The sequence below is a fragment of the Scomber japonicus genome, chromosome 9 (assembly GCF_027409825.1).
Source record: "Scomber japonicus isolate fScoJap1 chromosome 9, fScoJap1.pri, whole genome shotgun sequence".
NCBI classification, from domain to species: Eukaryota; Metazoa; Chordata; class Actinopteri; order Scombriformes; family Scombridae; genus Scomber; species Scomber japonicus.
This window is the reverse complement of record NC_070586.1, coordinates 25,098,592-25,110,708: the sequence shown is the minus strand read 5'-3', so window position 1 is coordinate 25,110,708 and position 12,117 is coordinate 25,098,592. Positions and strand designations below refer to the sequence as shown.

At 40.2% G+C, this 12,117-nt stretch overlaps 1 protein-coding gene across 1 annotated transcript; it reads right to left on the bottom strand.

The window, feature by feature from the left end:
- Window positions 1-689: 689 nt before the first annotated feature.
- On the bottom strand, window positions 690-5,737 carry LOC128364393 (aquaporin-3-like). The gene is made up of 6 exons (XM_053324923.1): window positions 5,630-5,737; window positions 1,996-2,122; window positions 1,617-1,754; window positions 1,354-1,469; window positions 1,027-1,244; window positions 690-891 (listed from the first exon to the last, which is right to left on the bottom strand). The coding sequence occupies exons 1-6, from the start codon at window positions 5,735-5,737 to the stop codon at window positions 690-692; spliced, it is 909 nt and encodes a 302-aa protein (XP_053180898.1).
- Between the last annotated feature and the right edge of the window lie 6,380 nt (window positions 5,738-12,117).

Genomic DNA, 12,117 nt, shown 5'->3' with positions numbered 1-12,117 from the left:
ATTACTGGTTGGCCCTTTAGAAGGCAAAAAGGGTGTGTGTAAAAGACAGCAGCTATAATAGAGCTGCCTTAAGATAGTGGTAAAGTGAAGAATGCTGTGGAACGGACTGCTTCACCATCTGTTAGCTGTAAACAACAGAATCAATGTTGACATAGTCTTCATAGATAGCCTTATTTCAATTACTGTTCTTGAAATGTACAACATTCTTCTCAAGCAGATATTCAGTGACAGGTAATTGAACATTTAGTTTGAAGTTTGAAATTATATTCTCTAAATTTCCTGACAATATCCCTGAATTCAAATGTTAATACTGGAGGGTTCTGGACTCACAATTGATTGGAAAAGATCAGTTTAAATACATCTGTATGTAAGTATGTAGAACTATATAAAAAGCTATATAAAACATCATTAATATAAATCATACAATGAACTGTTCAAACTGGAGTGCTATAGACACTAAGATCCCAATTTTCATCTCTTAAAAGAATTAATGTAATTCTGTGTTTCTGAAGTTGTGTTTCTCCACTCTATACTCATACACAATCGCTCCTCTACAATATAATACAATAATACAACAACTGCAAGATGGTTTGAAAAAAACAGTTGCGGCTTGAATGGAAAATGCTGGTTTGAGTCAGTATTTACAAAATGCATGTTTTAGAGTGTGTAGCCTCATATCATTAACACCCTTAGTGCATTTCTTTGGTAGCCTCTTTAGAGTGTTCGTTGGTGGCAACATTGGTGAGTCGGACATTCTCCGCCTCCTTCCTATTCCGGTCACGTATTTCTCCCTCTACATGGAAGCCAACCATCAGCTGGTAGATCATCACACCGATGATGGTGCCAAGGAATGGGGCAAAAATGGGCACCAGGAACCACCCTTTTCTAGCACTGAGGAGTGAGAAAAAAAGTTTATTAGATATTTGTTTTTATTTTGTAGACAGTAAGTGTGAGAATGTTTTGAAGAACTGTTCAACCTAAAGATAAACCAATAACGGAGAAAATGCATAAAATCTGTGCACGTACGTGAAAACCCCAGTGCCCCATCCGGCCATAGAAGTGAAAATCCGTGGTCCGAGGTCTCTGGCAGGATTGACAGCATAGCCTGAGTTAAAACCCATAGACAATCCAATGACCAGAACCACAAATCCCACAGTGAAGGCTTCCAGCCCTTGGGGGATTGGATTGTTGTATGGATCAACAATAGCCAGGATACAAACGATCAGCGCTGCTGTGCCGATAATCTATGGCGGAGAGGGGTAGAGGAAACTAAGAATTAAACACCTGAATTGTATCATATATATACTGAACAATATTGTGTATGACCACTAATTCCACATCTCAAAAGAGTACCTGATCAAAGAAGCCATTGACAATGGTGAGGTGTTTTCCAGGGTAGGTAGCAAAGATGCCAGCTGTGTTATTTGGCCCAGTCATATTGAAACTCCCAGGATGGTCCCAAAGGGCATCTAAAGGGACACAAGCAATTAAATATGGCATATAATATTTTGTTTAGACTTCTGTTTAATAAGCATTATGTGAAACCTAAAACCTAAATCTAGCTGTAACAAGGTAATTTCTTTCAATTTGGCACCACATCTGGACTCATCTCTTACCGTAGTACATGCCAAAAATGATGGCAGCACCAAAGAAAGCACCAATTGTCTGAAATAGAAAGTACATGGGGAACTTTCTCCAGCGCTCTCTCCCAAGTAGGCACAGGGCAAAGGTCACTGCAGGGTTCAGATGGCCACCTGCAAATGTATGGTGACAGTATTATAGACCATGAAGATATAATACAACATCATTACCTAATATTGACAAAATTCTTTAAATACAGACTCCATATTTATAAAGATGAGGTGCAAAGCTGGGTAAAATGAGATATATTGAATGTAATGCTTCCCATCCACCCACAGTAAAACAAATGAGTCATTGAAATATCTGATTTAGATCAAAATCAGCAACAAACTTTTTTAAATGTATATTTGTTACCTGATACCTGGCCACAGACCAGGATGCCCAAGGTGGCAGCAAAGCCGAAGGCGAAGTTGACGGTGAGAAACATCCCATGGGAACCACTGCTCAGCACCAGCTGGGCCACAGCACCACAGCCAAACATCTGGAGAGAGAGAAAGAGAGAGAGAATGCTGTAAAAAAATAACTTATATTTTGTTCTTGATGTAGTTATGACAAGTAATCAAATGTATCTTGATGTGTGTGATTTTAAAATGTTTTTAAATATTGTCTGGTATTAAGTAAAATTAAATGTAACCTGATGTATGGTATCAATTGCTTGTTTATTCAATGCTTTCTAAGAAAATTATATCCTTCTAACATGAAGGGAAACATTAAAGTTTCAGCAAGTTCCAGTAAAAGGTTTTGCACACCACACACTAGCTGCATTCAGTATTTCATTGTTGTACAAAAACCTCAGAATAAAAAAAAGAAAAATAGTGCTTTGTCAGCGAGCCAAGGTGAAGCCAAGGGTTGAAGTGAGGCAATATGATCATTGTCAGTGAATCCAGTGAAACACAGACGCATTAAATAAGCTTTACTCAGATTTAAAGGAGCTCTATTGTATTCATAAAGGGACACAGGAGTACAGTGTACAGAAGCGTCACTGTAATGACCTTGATTTGAGGAGACTTATCAGTGCAAATGGAACAACATTATGGCCAAGCATGTGCCATACTGTACATTCTGCATACGTGTGTGTGTGTATCCCTGTGTTCTCTTAGTTAGGTTGGCAGAGGAAGTGTGTGGTCCATGCTTGCTCTGCTGTTCTTTAAACCCCCTGATGAGGAGATATTTCAGTCAGACCGCAGGATTCAAAAGCTGAGGTTAGCTTGAGTGAGCAATACTCAAGGGGGACTGGCACCTGAGGGGCTATCATCATCGCTTGGCTCAGTCTAAACTCTTTTCTACCCCTGATGAGACCAGCCATTACTGCAAAAATACTACATAAATCATGCCCCATGTTAGAATTGTGCTTAGCTGTTTTGTTTGTGGAGTGTGAGAGAATGTTTTCCTGATGTTATGCCATGATAGGGTTGCAGGATGTGGAAATTACAATCAAAAACTCTTTACTCTGTGTTTTTCCGAATGTCAAGTGCCAGTGTACTTAAATAGATAAAATTCTGCCAGAAAGGTCTCATTTAAATCCAACACTGAATTAAGGACAAATTAGTATTATTCCTGACTGTGTTCACTCTGTTGAAGAATTATGTTGTTGTAGTAATATATTTACTTAAAGTCTGTGTAAAGTAAGAATAAATATGTGTTCTGAGTTTGACATACCACAGAAAAGTGTGTTGTTAACCACTCTGCCAAATTTGAATGATTAAAAAAATCGCCAATTATACGAAATTAGGCTTCAAAGTTGTGTAAAACTCAGCCTTTTTCTCTGCTACCAAACGCTGTGGGAGTGTCCACCGAGTCCGCTGAACTCCGCTGAACCCCGCCCCCTACCAAGTGTCACCTGTCAATCAAAGTTACCACCTCTACCCGAAACATGGACGCTACGTCTGAGAGCTTTCTGCTGCTAATTCAGCGGCTAGCTCGGCGGCTAGCTCAGCTAAGTGGCTAACTGTAGACTGTAGTGGTAGTAGTAGCTAATTATCGCTGCGTGATTTTCAGACCCTCCCACTAAATCCTGAACACAGAAATCTTGAAACACAGTTTGTGAAGCTTAGCTCCACAATTCAAATCTAAATGGTTGAAATGCTTTTTACACCTTTTTTAGAAATACATTTATGACCTATTTAATGTGTTTAGAAGAAAATGTCTGAATTCACTTTACACTGTCTTTAACTGCACCCCACTACTTCCACAATAAACATACACCCGGCTGATTCAGCTGGTCATGCATCCATGTAGCTACTCCCAGCTTTTAGCACAGTCGGGAAGCTTATAAAAATCCCACAGCCTACTGAAAAACAGATTTGGCATATGTTTAAGAGCTAAAGGCAAAAAAGAAATTGCTGGGCAGGTTTCTGTGTTCAAATCACTAGCTTTGTGATCTTTTCAAATTCAGGATGAAGAGCTTCAGAAACCCCCCTACAGCTATGATCAAAGTTAAAGCAGGGGAACAGTAGTTTGAAGTGGGATAGATATTTTGTGCAATGAGAGGTTAACTGCAATTAACCTCTCACTTCTGACCTGACTCTTTTTGTCAGATCAGTCCTTACTTTATGAAAAACAGTTACGGCCCATTATCTGTCTGTAGGAGGCCTTCATGGACATCTTTTCAAAGCTCCTTTTGATTACACCACTGACCTGATACACATTACTTGAATCTCAACTATCTGCTGAAACATCCAAATTCAATTAGTCAACATCAGCCAGTGGCAAAAAGTTAATTAATGCACCACAAGCTTTTTTCAGCACTAGATTCAGAAATATCTGATTCAATGAGCCTTACACGTTGCCAGGAGCTGTGACTTCAGTGTTAAGAAAGCCAAAAAAAACGTCATAGTAAGAGATATACTTCTGCACACGCCCTCACATGTCACCTGCTTTTCTAAGTAATCCTTTACTAACTGCTGATTAATCATAAACAGCTTGCTTTGTTTTACTTGTCACAAGTAGAAAAATTTATTAACAGGGTTTTATATCTTGAGCGTTAAGTTAATGATAGAGCAATACTCCTGTAATCTCTGATTAGAGGAATTAAAATGATGTCAGGCATGATCATAACGTGTCACCTATTGTTCTGCTTATGACCCTCCCAGTGCTGCCAGTGACATGTGTCACCCATCAAGTAACTGCACCACACCTTTGTGTCACATCAGTTGTCATACCACAGTTGGATTATCTATTAAAAAGAAAATGTTCTCTTCAATTAAAGGATGCATACTTGTTGTTAGTCACAACTAAAATAGTGAGTCACCCAACTTTGAACCACTTAACAAATGTTAAACCATTGCAGGAGCATTTAGGTTACCTACTAAAGTGGTTATTGTATTAATATTTTTATTGTCATTAAGTTGCTTTACTCTAAGTATCGACAGAGGCTGGAAAACACATGCACACACATACACAGACCTAGATCCATGTGCCATGATAAAGGATGTCATTAGGATTTGGATCTTGGATCCCAGTCTGGAGCAAATATTATTGTGTATAACGCAAACATGGTATTGTCCACAGTGCATACAGTCCTGTCCTACAAACCTGTTACTTACCTGTTTGCAATGTACTCACTTTGCCAGTTAACCTACATGTACACACTTAAGAAACAATCACTGGCTTTCTAATACAAAGAGTGTCACTTTACTCCCTTTGAAGGCTTTGTGTGGTTTATTAAACTTGAAGTTTCTTTTGCAATCATAACTCTTCAAATGTGGCAAACATGTCAGATGATACAGAAAGCAACTGTTCATCATATTGCAACATCAATAAATACAAACATTGAATAGTAAGGGCACTTACTGTTCAAAGGAGAACACTATTTGAGAGGGGACAGAGTTCAACTACTATTATCATAGTACATTACAATGTATGAACTTGGTAAACTTTTCACTCAATGCTTGGCAGCTTTTCCCCCCTTTTCTATTTCTATTTCAGCATACAGCTATACAATATAAGATCCATGCATACACACACTTGAATACACAGACTTACTTACCACAAGGATGAGAGTGCCAAGACACTCTGCCAGGGCCTGACGAAGCAGCAGGTTACGGATATGGAAGAACTCGGACAGTTTCTCCAAATACACCTTTTGTCTGCCCATGTTTTCTTGCTGGTGGCTGATGGGACTATGAAGACACAGGCACAGTAGTTAGATGCTGAGTGGCTGTGAAGCTGGGAGAACTTGGCCTCTCTTATAGAGCCAAGATGGGCTGGTGCCAAGCCTGAGCTCAGCTCCACCCTCTGCACCACGCCTCCCCTATTGTCATGGTGTGATTCACACACCGCATGGTTTTCTCGACAGGCTCCTTTCACTGTCCTACACACATACACACCTACACGCACACACACACTTTTTACATTGCTATACCTGTGCACACCTTCATTGACCTCCTTCATGCTGCAACCTCGAAACTCAACCTCCCCAATGCATGCCTATCCATAACTATATACACTTGGTTATAATGCAGTTCTAACATTAATTTATATTATGTTAAGTTAAAAATAAGTTTAACTTAAATGGGCTTACAGCACTTCTTAACTTGTTAGAGTTGGGACAGAAACAGAAAAACAGTTAAGTGCCAGCTGATGATACTTCAGCTCTCTCTATCGGAAATAGATTTAGAAAGGCAATTTTACATCAGGTTTCATAACCACTTGATGGTCATCTCTGGTGACATGCATATATCTTGTCCTGTTTAGAAAAAAATACATTGTATATTCAATATATGTCACTTACGTCAACATACTTGCTGTATTAATGTACAAAAGACAAAAACATACATCAATTTAAAACTTACATCAACTAAAACCAACTGAATCATATCGTTCCCCCTCATGTCATACATTTATGTTATTTGAGTTTTGAGTCCTCCTCTAAGAATTGTCATCTTACTGTAATGGAGGGATTTGAGTGTTTCTGTGCCCCTCAGAACTATGTTGTAAAGGCCAAAGTCTTCCAAGGTAAAGTGGTTCGTGATGAGGCTCCAGACCAAGAACGATTCATAGACCTAGCATCAGGTGTGTGGGAACCGAGGGCACCCTCCTACTAAATCAGCAGTAAGGGGAAAATGTCTGGCAGAAGCCCCTGTCTGTGAGGGGGTCTGTGTGGGCCATATTCAGGACCTCAGACCATGGGACCCCTGTATGATTGTAGTTATAAGAAATCATCAATATTCATAATGATTTATAACAATAATCTTTACACATGATAAAGAACTTTATAATATCTTATAAGGTCAAGTATCATAATACTTCATAATTGCTGGTTAACCGTTGACATTTTTTTTGCAAGGATCATCGTGTTTTATAATTCTCATTTATGAGTGCTTTTAATTATAATTATACAGTGCTATAAGTAGATTACACATTATTGGTATGTTTATAATGCATTATAGACATAGGTGCATAGAAAGTGTGACTCAAATTTTTACTATAAACTAACTCCTAATCTTAAAACCAAAGTCCAAATCTTGAACTTCTTACCCCTTCTAAAGGTGCCAAATGTCCTTAACTTGGATATTCCACTTTCTTATGAAGACATTTCGTACTCATAAAAGTAGAAGTAGAAGACCCACATAACTGTAATGCAAACCTGTTTGCGGCCCATACTTGTTCATTCCCACCGGTAGACACACATCTTTCTCTTTCTCCCTTTCTGTTCCTCTCCTAGTTTTCTCTGACCTGTTCTTTTGTTCCTTGTCTGAAACTTCATCACCACATATTGTACCTTCTTTGTCTGATTTCAATAGTGGTGTGAGAACATTTACACCTTTAAAAGCCCACAGCCATGCCTCTATCAGTAGGAATCAGTGTACCATTTCTTTACTGTGTTTGGAGTTCTTTTGTTCTGTTTAGACCATGGCTGTTTTGTACAGTACATTATTACCTTAGCTCACCTGAATATTAAACTGCAAAACAACATTGTGCACACATCTGTAGTTGGGGTGGAGAATTCAGACTGGCTTTGCACAGTTTAACATTTACATTTCAATGTATGTCACTGGTACCAATAAAATAATTGCTTAGTCAGAAGAAAATGTATGTATCTTTTGTGAAAAATATTCCACTTCACTAGTAATGCAGACTGTATCTCAATAAAAACAATATCTATGCAAATTACAGGTACGGTAAGTGACATGTTTCGTCATTGAAGTGCCCTGAGGCCATCTGAGTCATGTCAGTAACAGCTCCAGCATCAGCTACATCTGCGTCATGAATGTTGCTCAACTCTTCACTATTCCAGTGTAACTCCTACATAAACCTGTTGCTGCAATGAATAAAGGCACTTATGGTTTTCCTCAACATGTTGAACACAATATAAAGATGCAACACATGTATACATTTTCATAAATTTGAAGTCCTCAATGTAGAATAGAATAGAATATAAAGTCTTTATCTTCATTGTACAAAGAACAACAACATTGAGATGCCGCCTTTAAAGTGCAGCAACAAAAATAAATGGCTTTAGCGTAAAAGCTGTTTTGTCATTTGTTTTTGCGTACTCTGTCCTGTAGCATTTGCTTGAGGGCAGCAGCTTAAAGAGCGAGTGTCCTGGATGAGATGGGTCCCTGAGGATATGGCAAGCTTTCCTGAAACAGTGGGAACTGTACAGATCTTTCAGGGAGGGGATAGGGCAGCCGATAATCTTCTGGGCTGTGGTGATGGCCCTCTGGAATGCTATCCTCTTTGCAGTTGTGCAGCAGAGAACCACACACACATGCAGTAGGTCAAAATGCTCTCTATGGAGCAACAATAAAAGGACACAAGCAGTTTTTGTGAGAGTTGGTTATTCCTGAGTACTCTCAGGAAATGCAATCTCTGCTGTGGCTTCTTAATGATAGCAGTGGTGTTGATGCTCCAGGTCAAGTCATCCTCTATGTGAACGCCCAGAAACCAGAAATCTGTGACCCTCTCCACACAGTTCCTGCCGATGTACAGGGGCAGAGTGTTTTATTTCTCCTGTAGTCTATGAGCAGCTCCTTTGTCTTGGTAGTGTTCAGTGCCTTGTTGTTTTCTGTGCACCACACTGACAATTGCTCCACCTCGTCCCGATTTGCAGACTCATCCCCCCCAGAGACGAGCCCCACCACAGTAATATCATCAGCAAACTTGATCATGCTGTTGCTGGATTGGGCGGGGGTACAGTCGTGGGTGTAGAGGATGTAGAGTAGGGGGCCCAGCACACAGACCTGAGGGGATCCAGTATTTAGGCTGAGCGCTGAGGAGATGTGGGGGCCTACTCTCACCCTCTGGGAGCGGTCAGACAGGAAGTCCTTGATCCAGAGACAGATGGAGTGAGATATTCCCAGGTCTGACAGCTTGTTCACCAGTCTGTTGGGGAGAATGGTGTTAAACGCAGAGCTAAAGTCCACAAAGAGCAGCCACGCGTAGCTCCCTGCTGCTCCAGGTGGGACAGAGCAAAGTGGAGAGCTGTGGCTATAGCGTCCTCTGTGGACCTGTTGGCTCTGTAGGCAAACTGTTGAGGGTCAAACCTGGGTGGAAGATTTGAAGTGATGTGCTTTCGGACCAGTTTCTCAATGTGCTTCATAATGACAGGTGTAAGAGCTACTGGTCTGTAATCACTCAGGCTGCTGGTGTTGTTCTTCTTTGGTAGTGGGACAATTGTGGAGGACTTCAGGCAGGAAGGGACGACAGACTGAGACAGTGACTGGTTAACGATCTTGGTGAAGACTCCAGCCAGCTGGTCCGCACAGTCCCTCAGCATCCGTCCAGAGACGCCGTCAGGTCCTGCAGCTTTCCTTGGGTTCACAGCCCTCAGCGTGCACCTCACCTCGTGCTCCTCCACCTTGAGGGCTGGTGGATGTAGTGTTTCTACATTGTTGTCCTAAGCACATCGCACCTCACTTTGTTCTTTCACGTCACTACTTTTGAAAATTGTCACTGTCACATAGGCTAATATGTATGTAAACTTAATAGTGCGAACACATTGGCCCTTCTTTAGCACCATTTCCTCTTCTGTAATGGACTAAATTGTCGCCTTGCTGATAGCTAAAACCACGGGACAATTCAATGCAGCACCATGGAATAGGAGCATAGTAAGGAATGTTACCTGTGGGCCCATGACATTCACTTGTAGGTGTGGATGGAGTCGATGGACGCTCAGTAAGGAACCCCACGTTCTGCCCACATGACGGGCAAAACTTGGGAGCGTCACCCAGTTGCACCCCACAAAAATGAATAAATAAATAATGAAAATAGTAAAGATATCAGTCCGATTCTTGCGTTACCAGGGCATTATTTAACAAATTGTGCAGAACATTGGGCCTGGAATTTTGACTTTTTTTCAGAATTGTGAGATTAAAGTCAGAACTCACTTTGGCTGTGTTCACACTGCAAGCCAAAATCCGATTTTTAGCCAATCTAGATTGGAACCAGAAGGCTCTTATGAAGTCTGAACAGTCATAAATCACATGACATCCGATTTTTGCAAACCAGATTGAAACCACCTTTGGGAGGTAGTTTCAAATCACGTTTGGACAGTTGTGACTGAGTCTGAACAGCTCCAAACACTCAAATCGGATTTGACTGTCCGTGACGTCTCCTACTACGGCTCTACGCTACATCACTCTATGCAACACCAGACCTGCGCTTATTCGAATTGTTGTTGCTAGCTGATATCACTGGAGGCAACGGAGGATGTCGAAAACATCAGTCTTTGAACAGAGGACGAGAGGGTTAGGGTTAGGGAGATGACTCAGTTCAAGCGAAGCTCGTCAGATTGGTCATTGATGTGGCCCAGTCTGAACAGAGCCAAATTCCATTTGGATACTTGCTAAAAACAGTGTGGACAGTCAGGCCTAAAAATCAGATTTGAGAAGGAATCAGATTTGAATCAGATTTGCCTGTAGTGTGAACGCAGCCTTTTTTTTCTCCCACAGTGGCCCTAATCCTCTTCCATACACCGGCACATCTAAATTGAGTGAAAAAGTAAATGTACTGTAAAAAATATGCCATTCATAAAAACTAATAAAATAATTGAAAACATTTATTTACCAATAATTATAAATATATTATAATATGTACATAAAGAAAGAAATCACAGCCCTGTTATTTATCTATCCTAAGGTTTTGATTGGTGTGTGAGCAATTTTGACTTTTAAGAGTTTCCACCTGTTGAATTGAGTTAATGCTATTGCATGCCAGTGGTTTCTAAATGAGCATGAATGAAAACGGGAATAGACTTTATATTCTTGGAAATGGGTCTGTCTTTTGGTAGATGCCGTCATCCTTTGGGATATTTAGTTAATTGGCCCAGGTGTTGCGTGTAAACAACTGAGAAAATCTGTAACTGGAAATTGGACTTTGGAGAAAGGTATGTATTCACTCCATGTAGAGGCAAGTAAGGTGAATATGAAACATTTCTGAGGAATTGAGTGAGACTAAATGTCACTTCCTTTCACACTTTCCGAGGAATTGGGTGGGACTATATGTCACTTCCTTTCACACTCAGCATCGTAGGTTTGATCCCTGTTTAAGGTGTGCAAATCATTGATGTTAACCTTCTTTGACACCCTTTCCAGATTGCATCTCTGCTTTATACCATGTGCATGCTGGGATAGGCTGAAAATAGCAGGTATGGAAAATATGCTTTATGTGCTTATAATGTGTTCTCTCACTTTGACTGTTTAATATATTTGGTTGAGAACGACACTGACATTTTTACTGTAAACATTTAGACCTGACCTGATCATCCTCTACAAAGATAGGTTTTAGTGTGTTTTTCCCCACATATTATTACTTTTTGTCTTTCTGCTCCAGTATACATCCACATACTGTATATACCATCTAGAGCACCAGAGGAGCTGCATTTTTTGGCCACATGGTTTTATACAACTTTTCCTAGAATAGTTTGGCCCAGAAAGAGGACAGTAAATGGGAAAGACTAAAGAATGGTGATACCCACAAACATTAGGAAAAGCTGTAAAACCAACAAGAATTTCTCTCAACCTCCTGCTGTAACAAGTCCTAACAATTTCCGTTTGATACATAGTGGGGGGTTTATTTTGTTTTGTTTTTTGCTTTTTTTCATAACCCAGAAGTTTGTAGGAAATGGCAGTGATCACTGTTCATGATTGATGGCCCTATGTATCATATGTCTACCAGATGTGTTTGCCTGCAGTAGGAGAGCCAGTGTGGCAGTTGTTTTCTATCAGGTGCTGGAAGATGTGACGAATGATTGATATTTCTCAGACAGACAGTGCAGGTTGGCACATGGCGTCAGGTCAGACATACGTGATATCACTTATGACAAACACGTAAATGTCAAAGGATTAATACACATTTCATTGCAGGTAAATCGTCTGGAAAGTACAGCAGCAAAGTCTCTCGCTCATTGTTTTAAATCGAATCTCTAAACAGCAGTTAGCAATAAGAGGAAGTTACTAGATAGTTGTGTTGCTGTTTTTTCAACCACTTCCAGTCTTTTAAATGACACATCATTCTACTGTAAGACAGTTTTAG

Excerpts from the sequence above, each read along its gene's own strand:
- LOC128364393 (XM_053324923.1), bottom strand. The coding sequence starts at position 5,737 with ATGGGCAGACAAAAGGTGTATTTGGAGAAACTGTCCGAGTTCTTCCAT. Across the intron at positions 1,755-1,995 it reads GGTCTGTGGCCAGGTATCAG|GTGGCCATCTGAACCCTGCA; the intron begins GTAACAAATATA and ends ATACATTTGCAG. Across the intron at positions 892-1,026 it reads TGGGGCACTGGGGTTTTCAC|TGCTAGAAAAGGGTGGTTCC; the intron begins GTACGTGCACAG and ends CTCACTCCTCAG.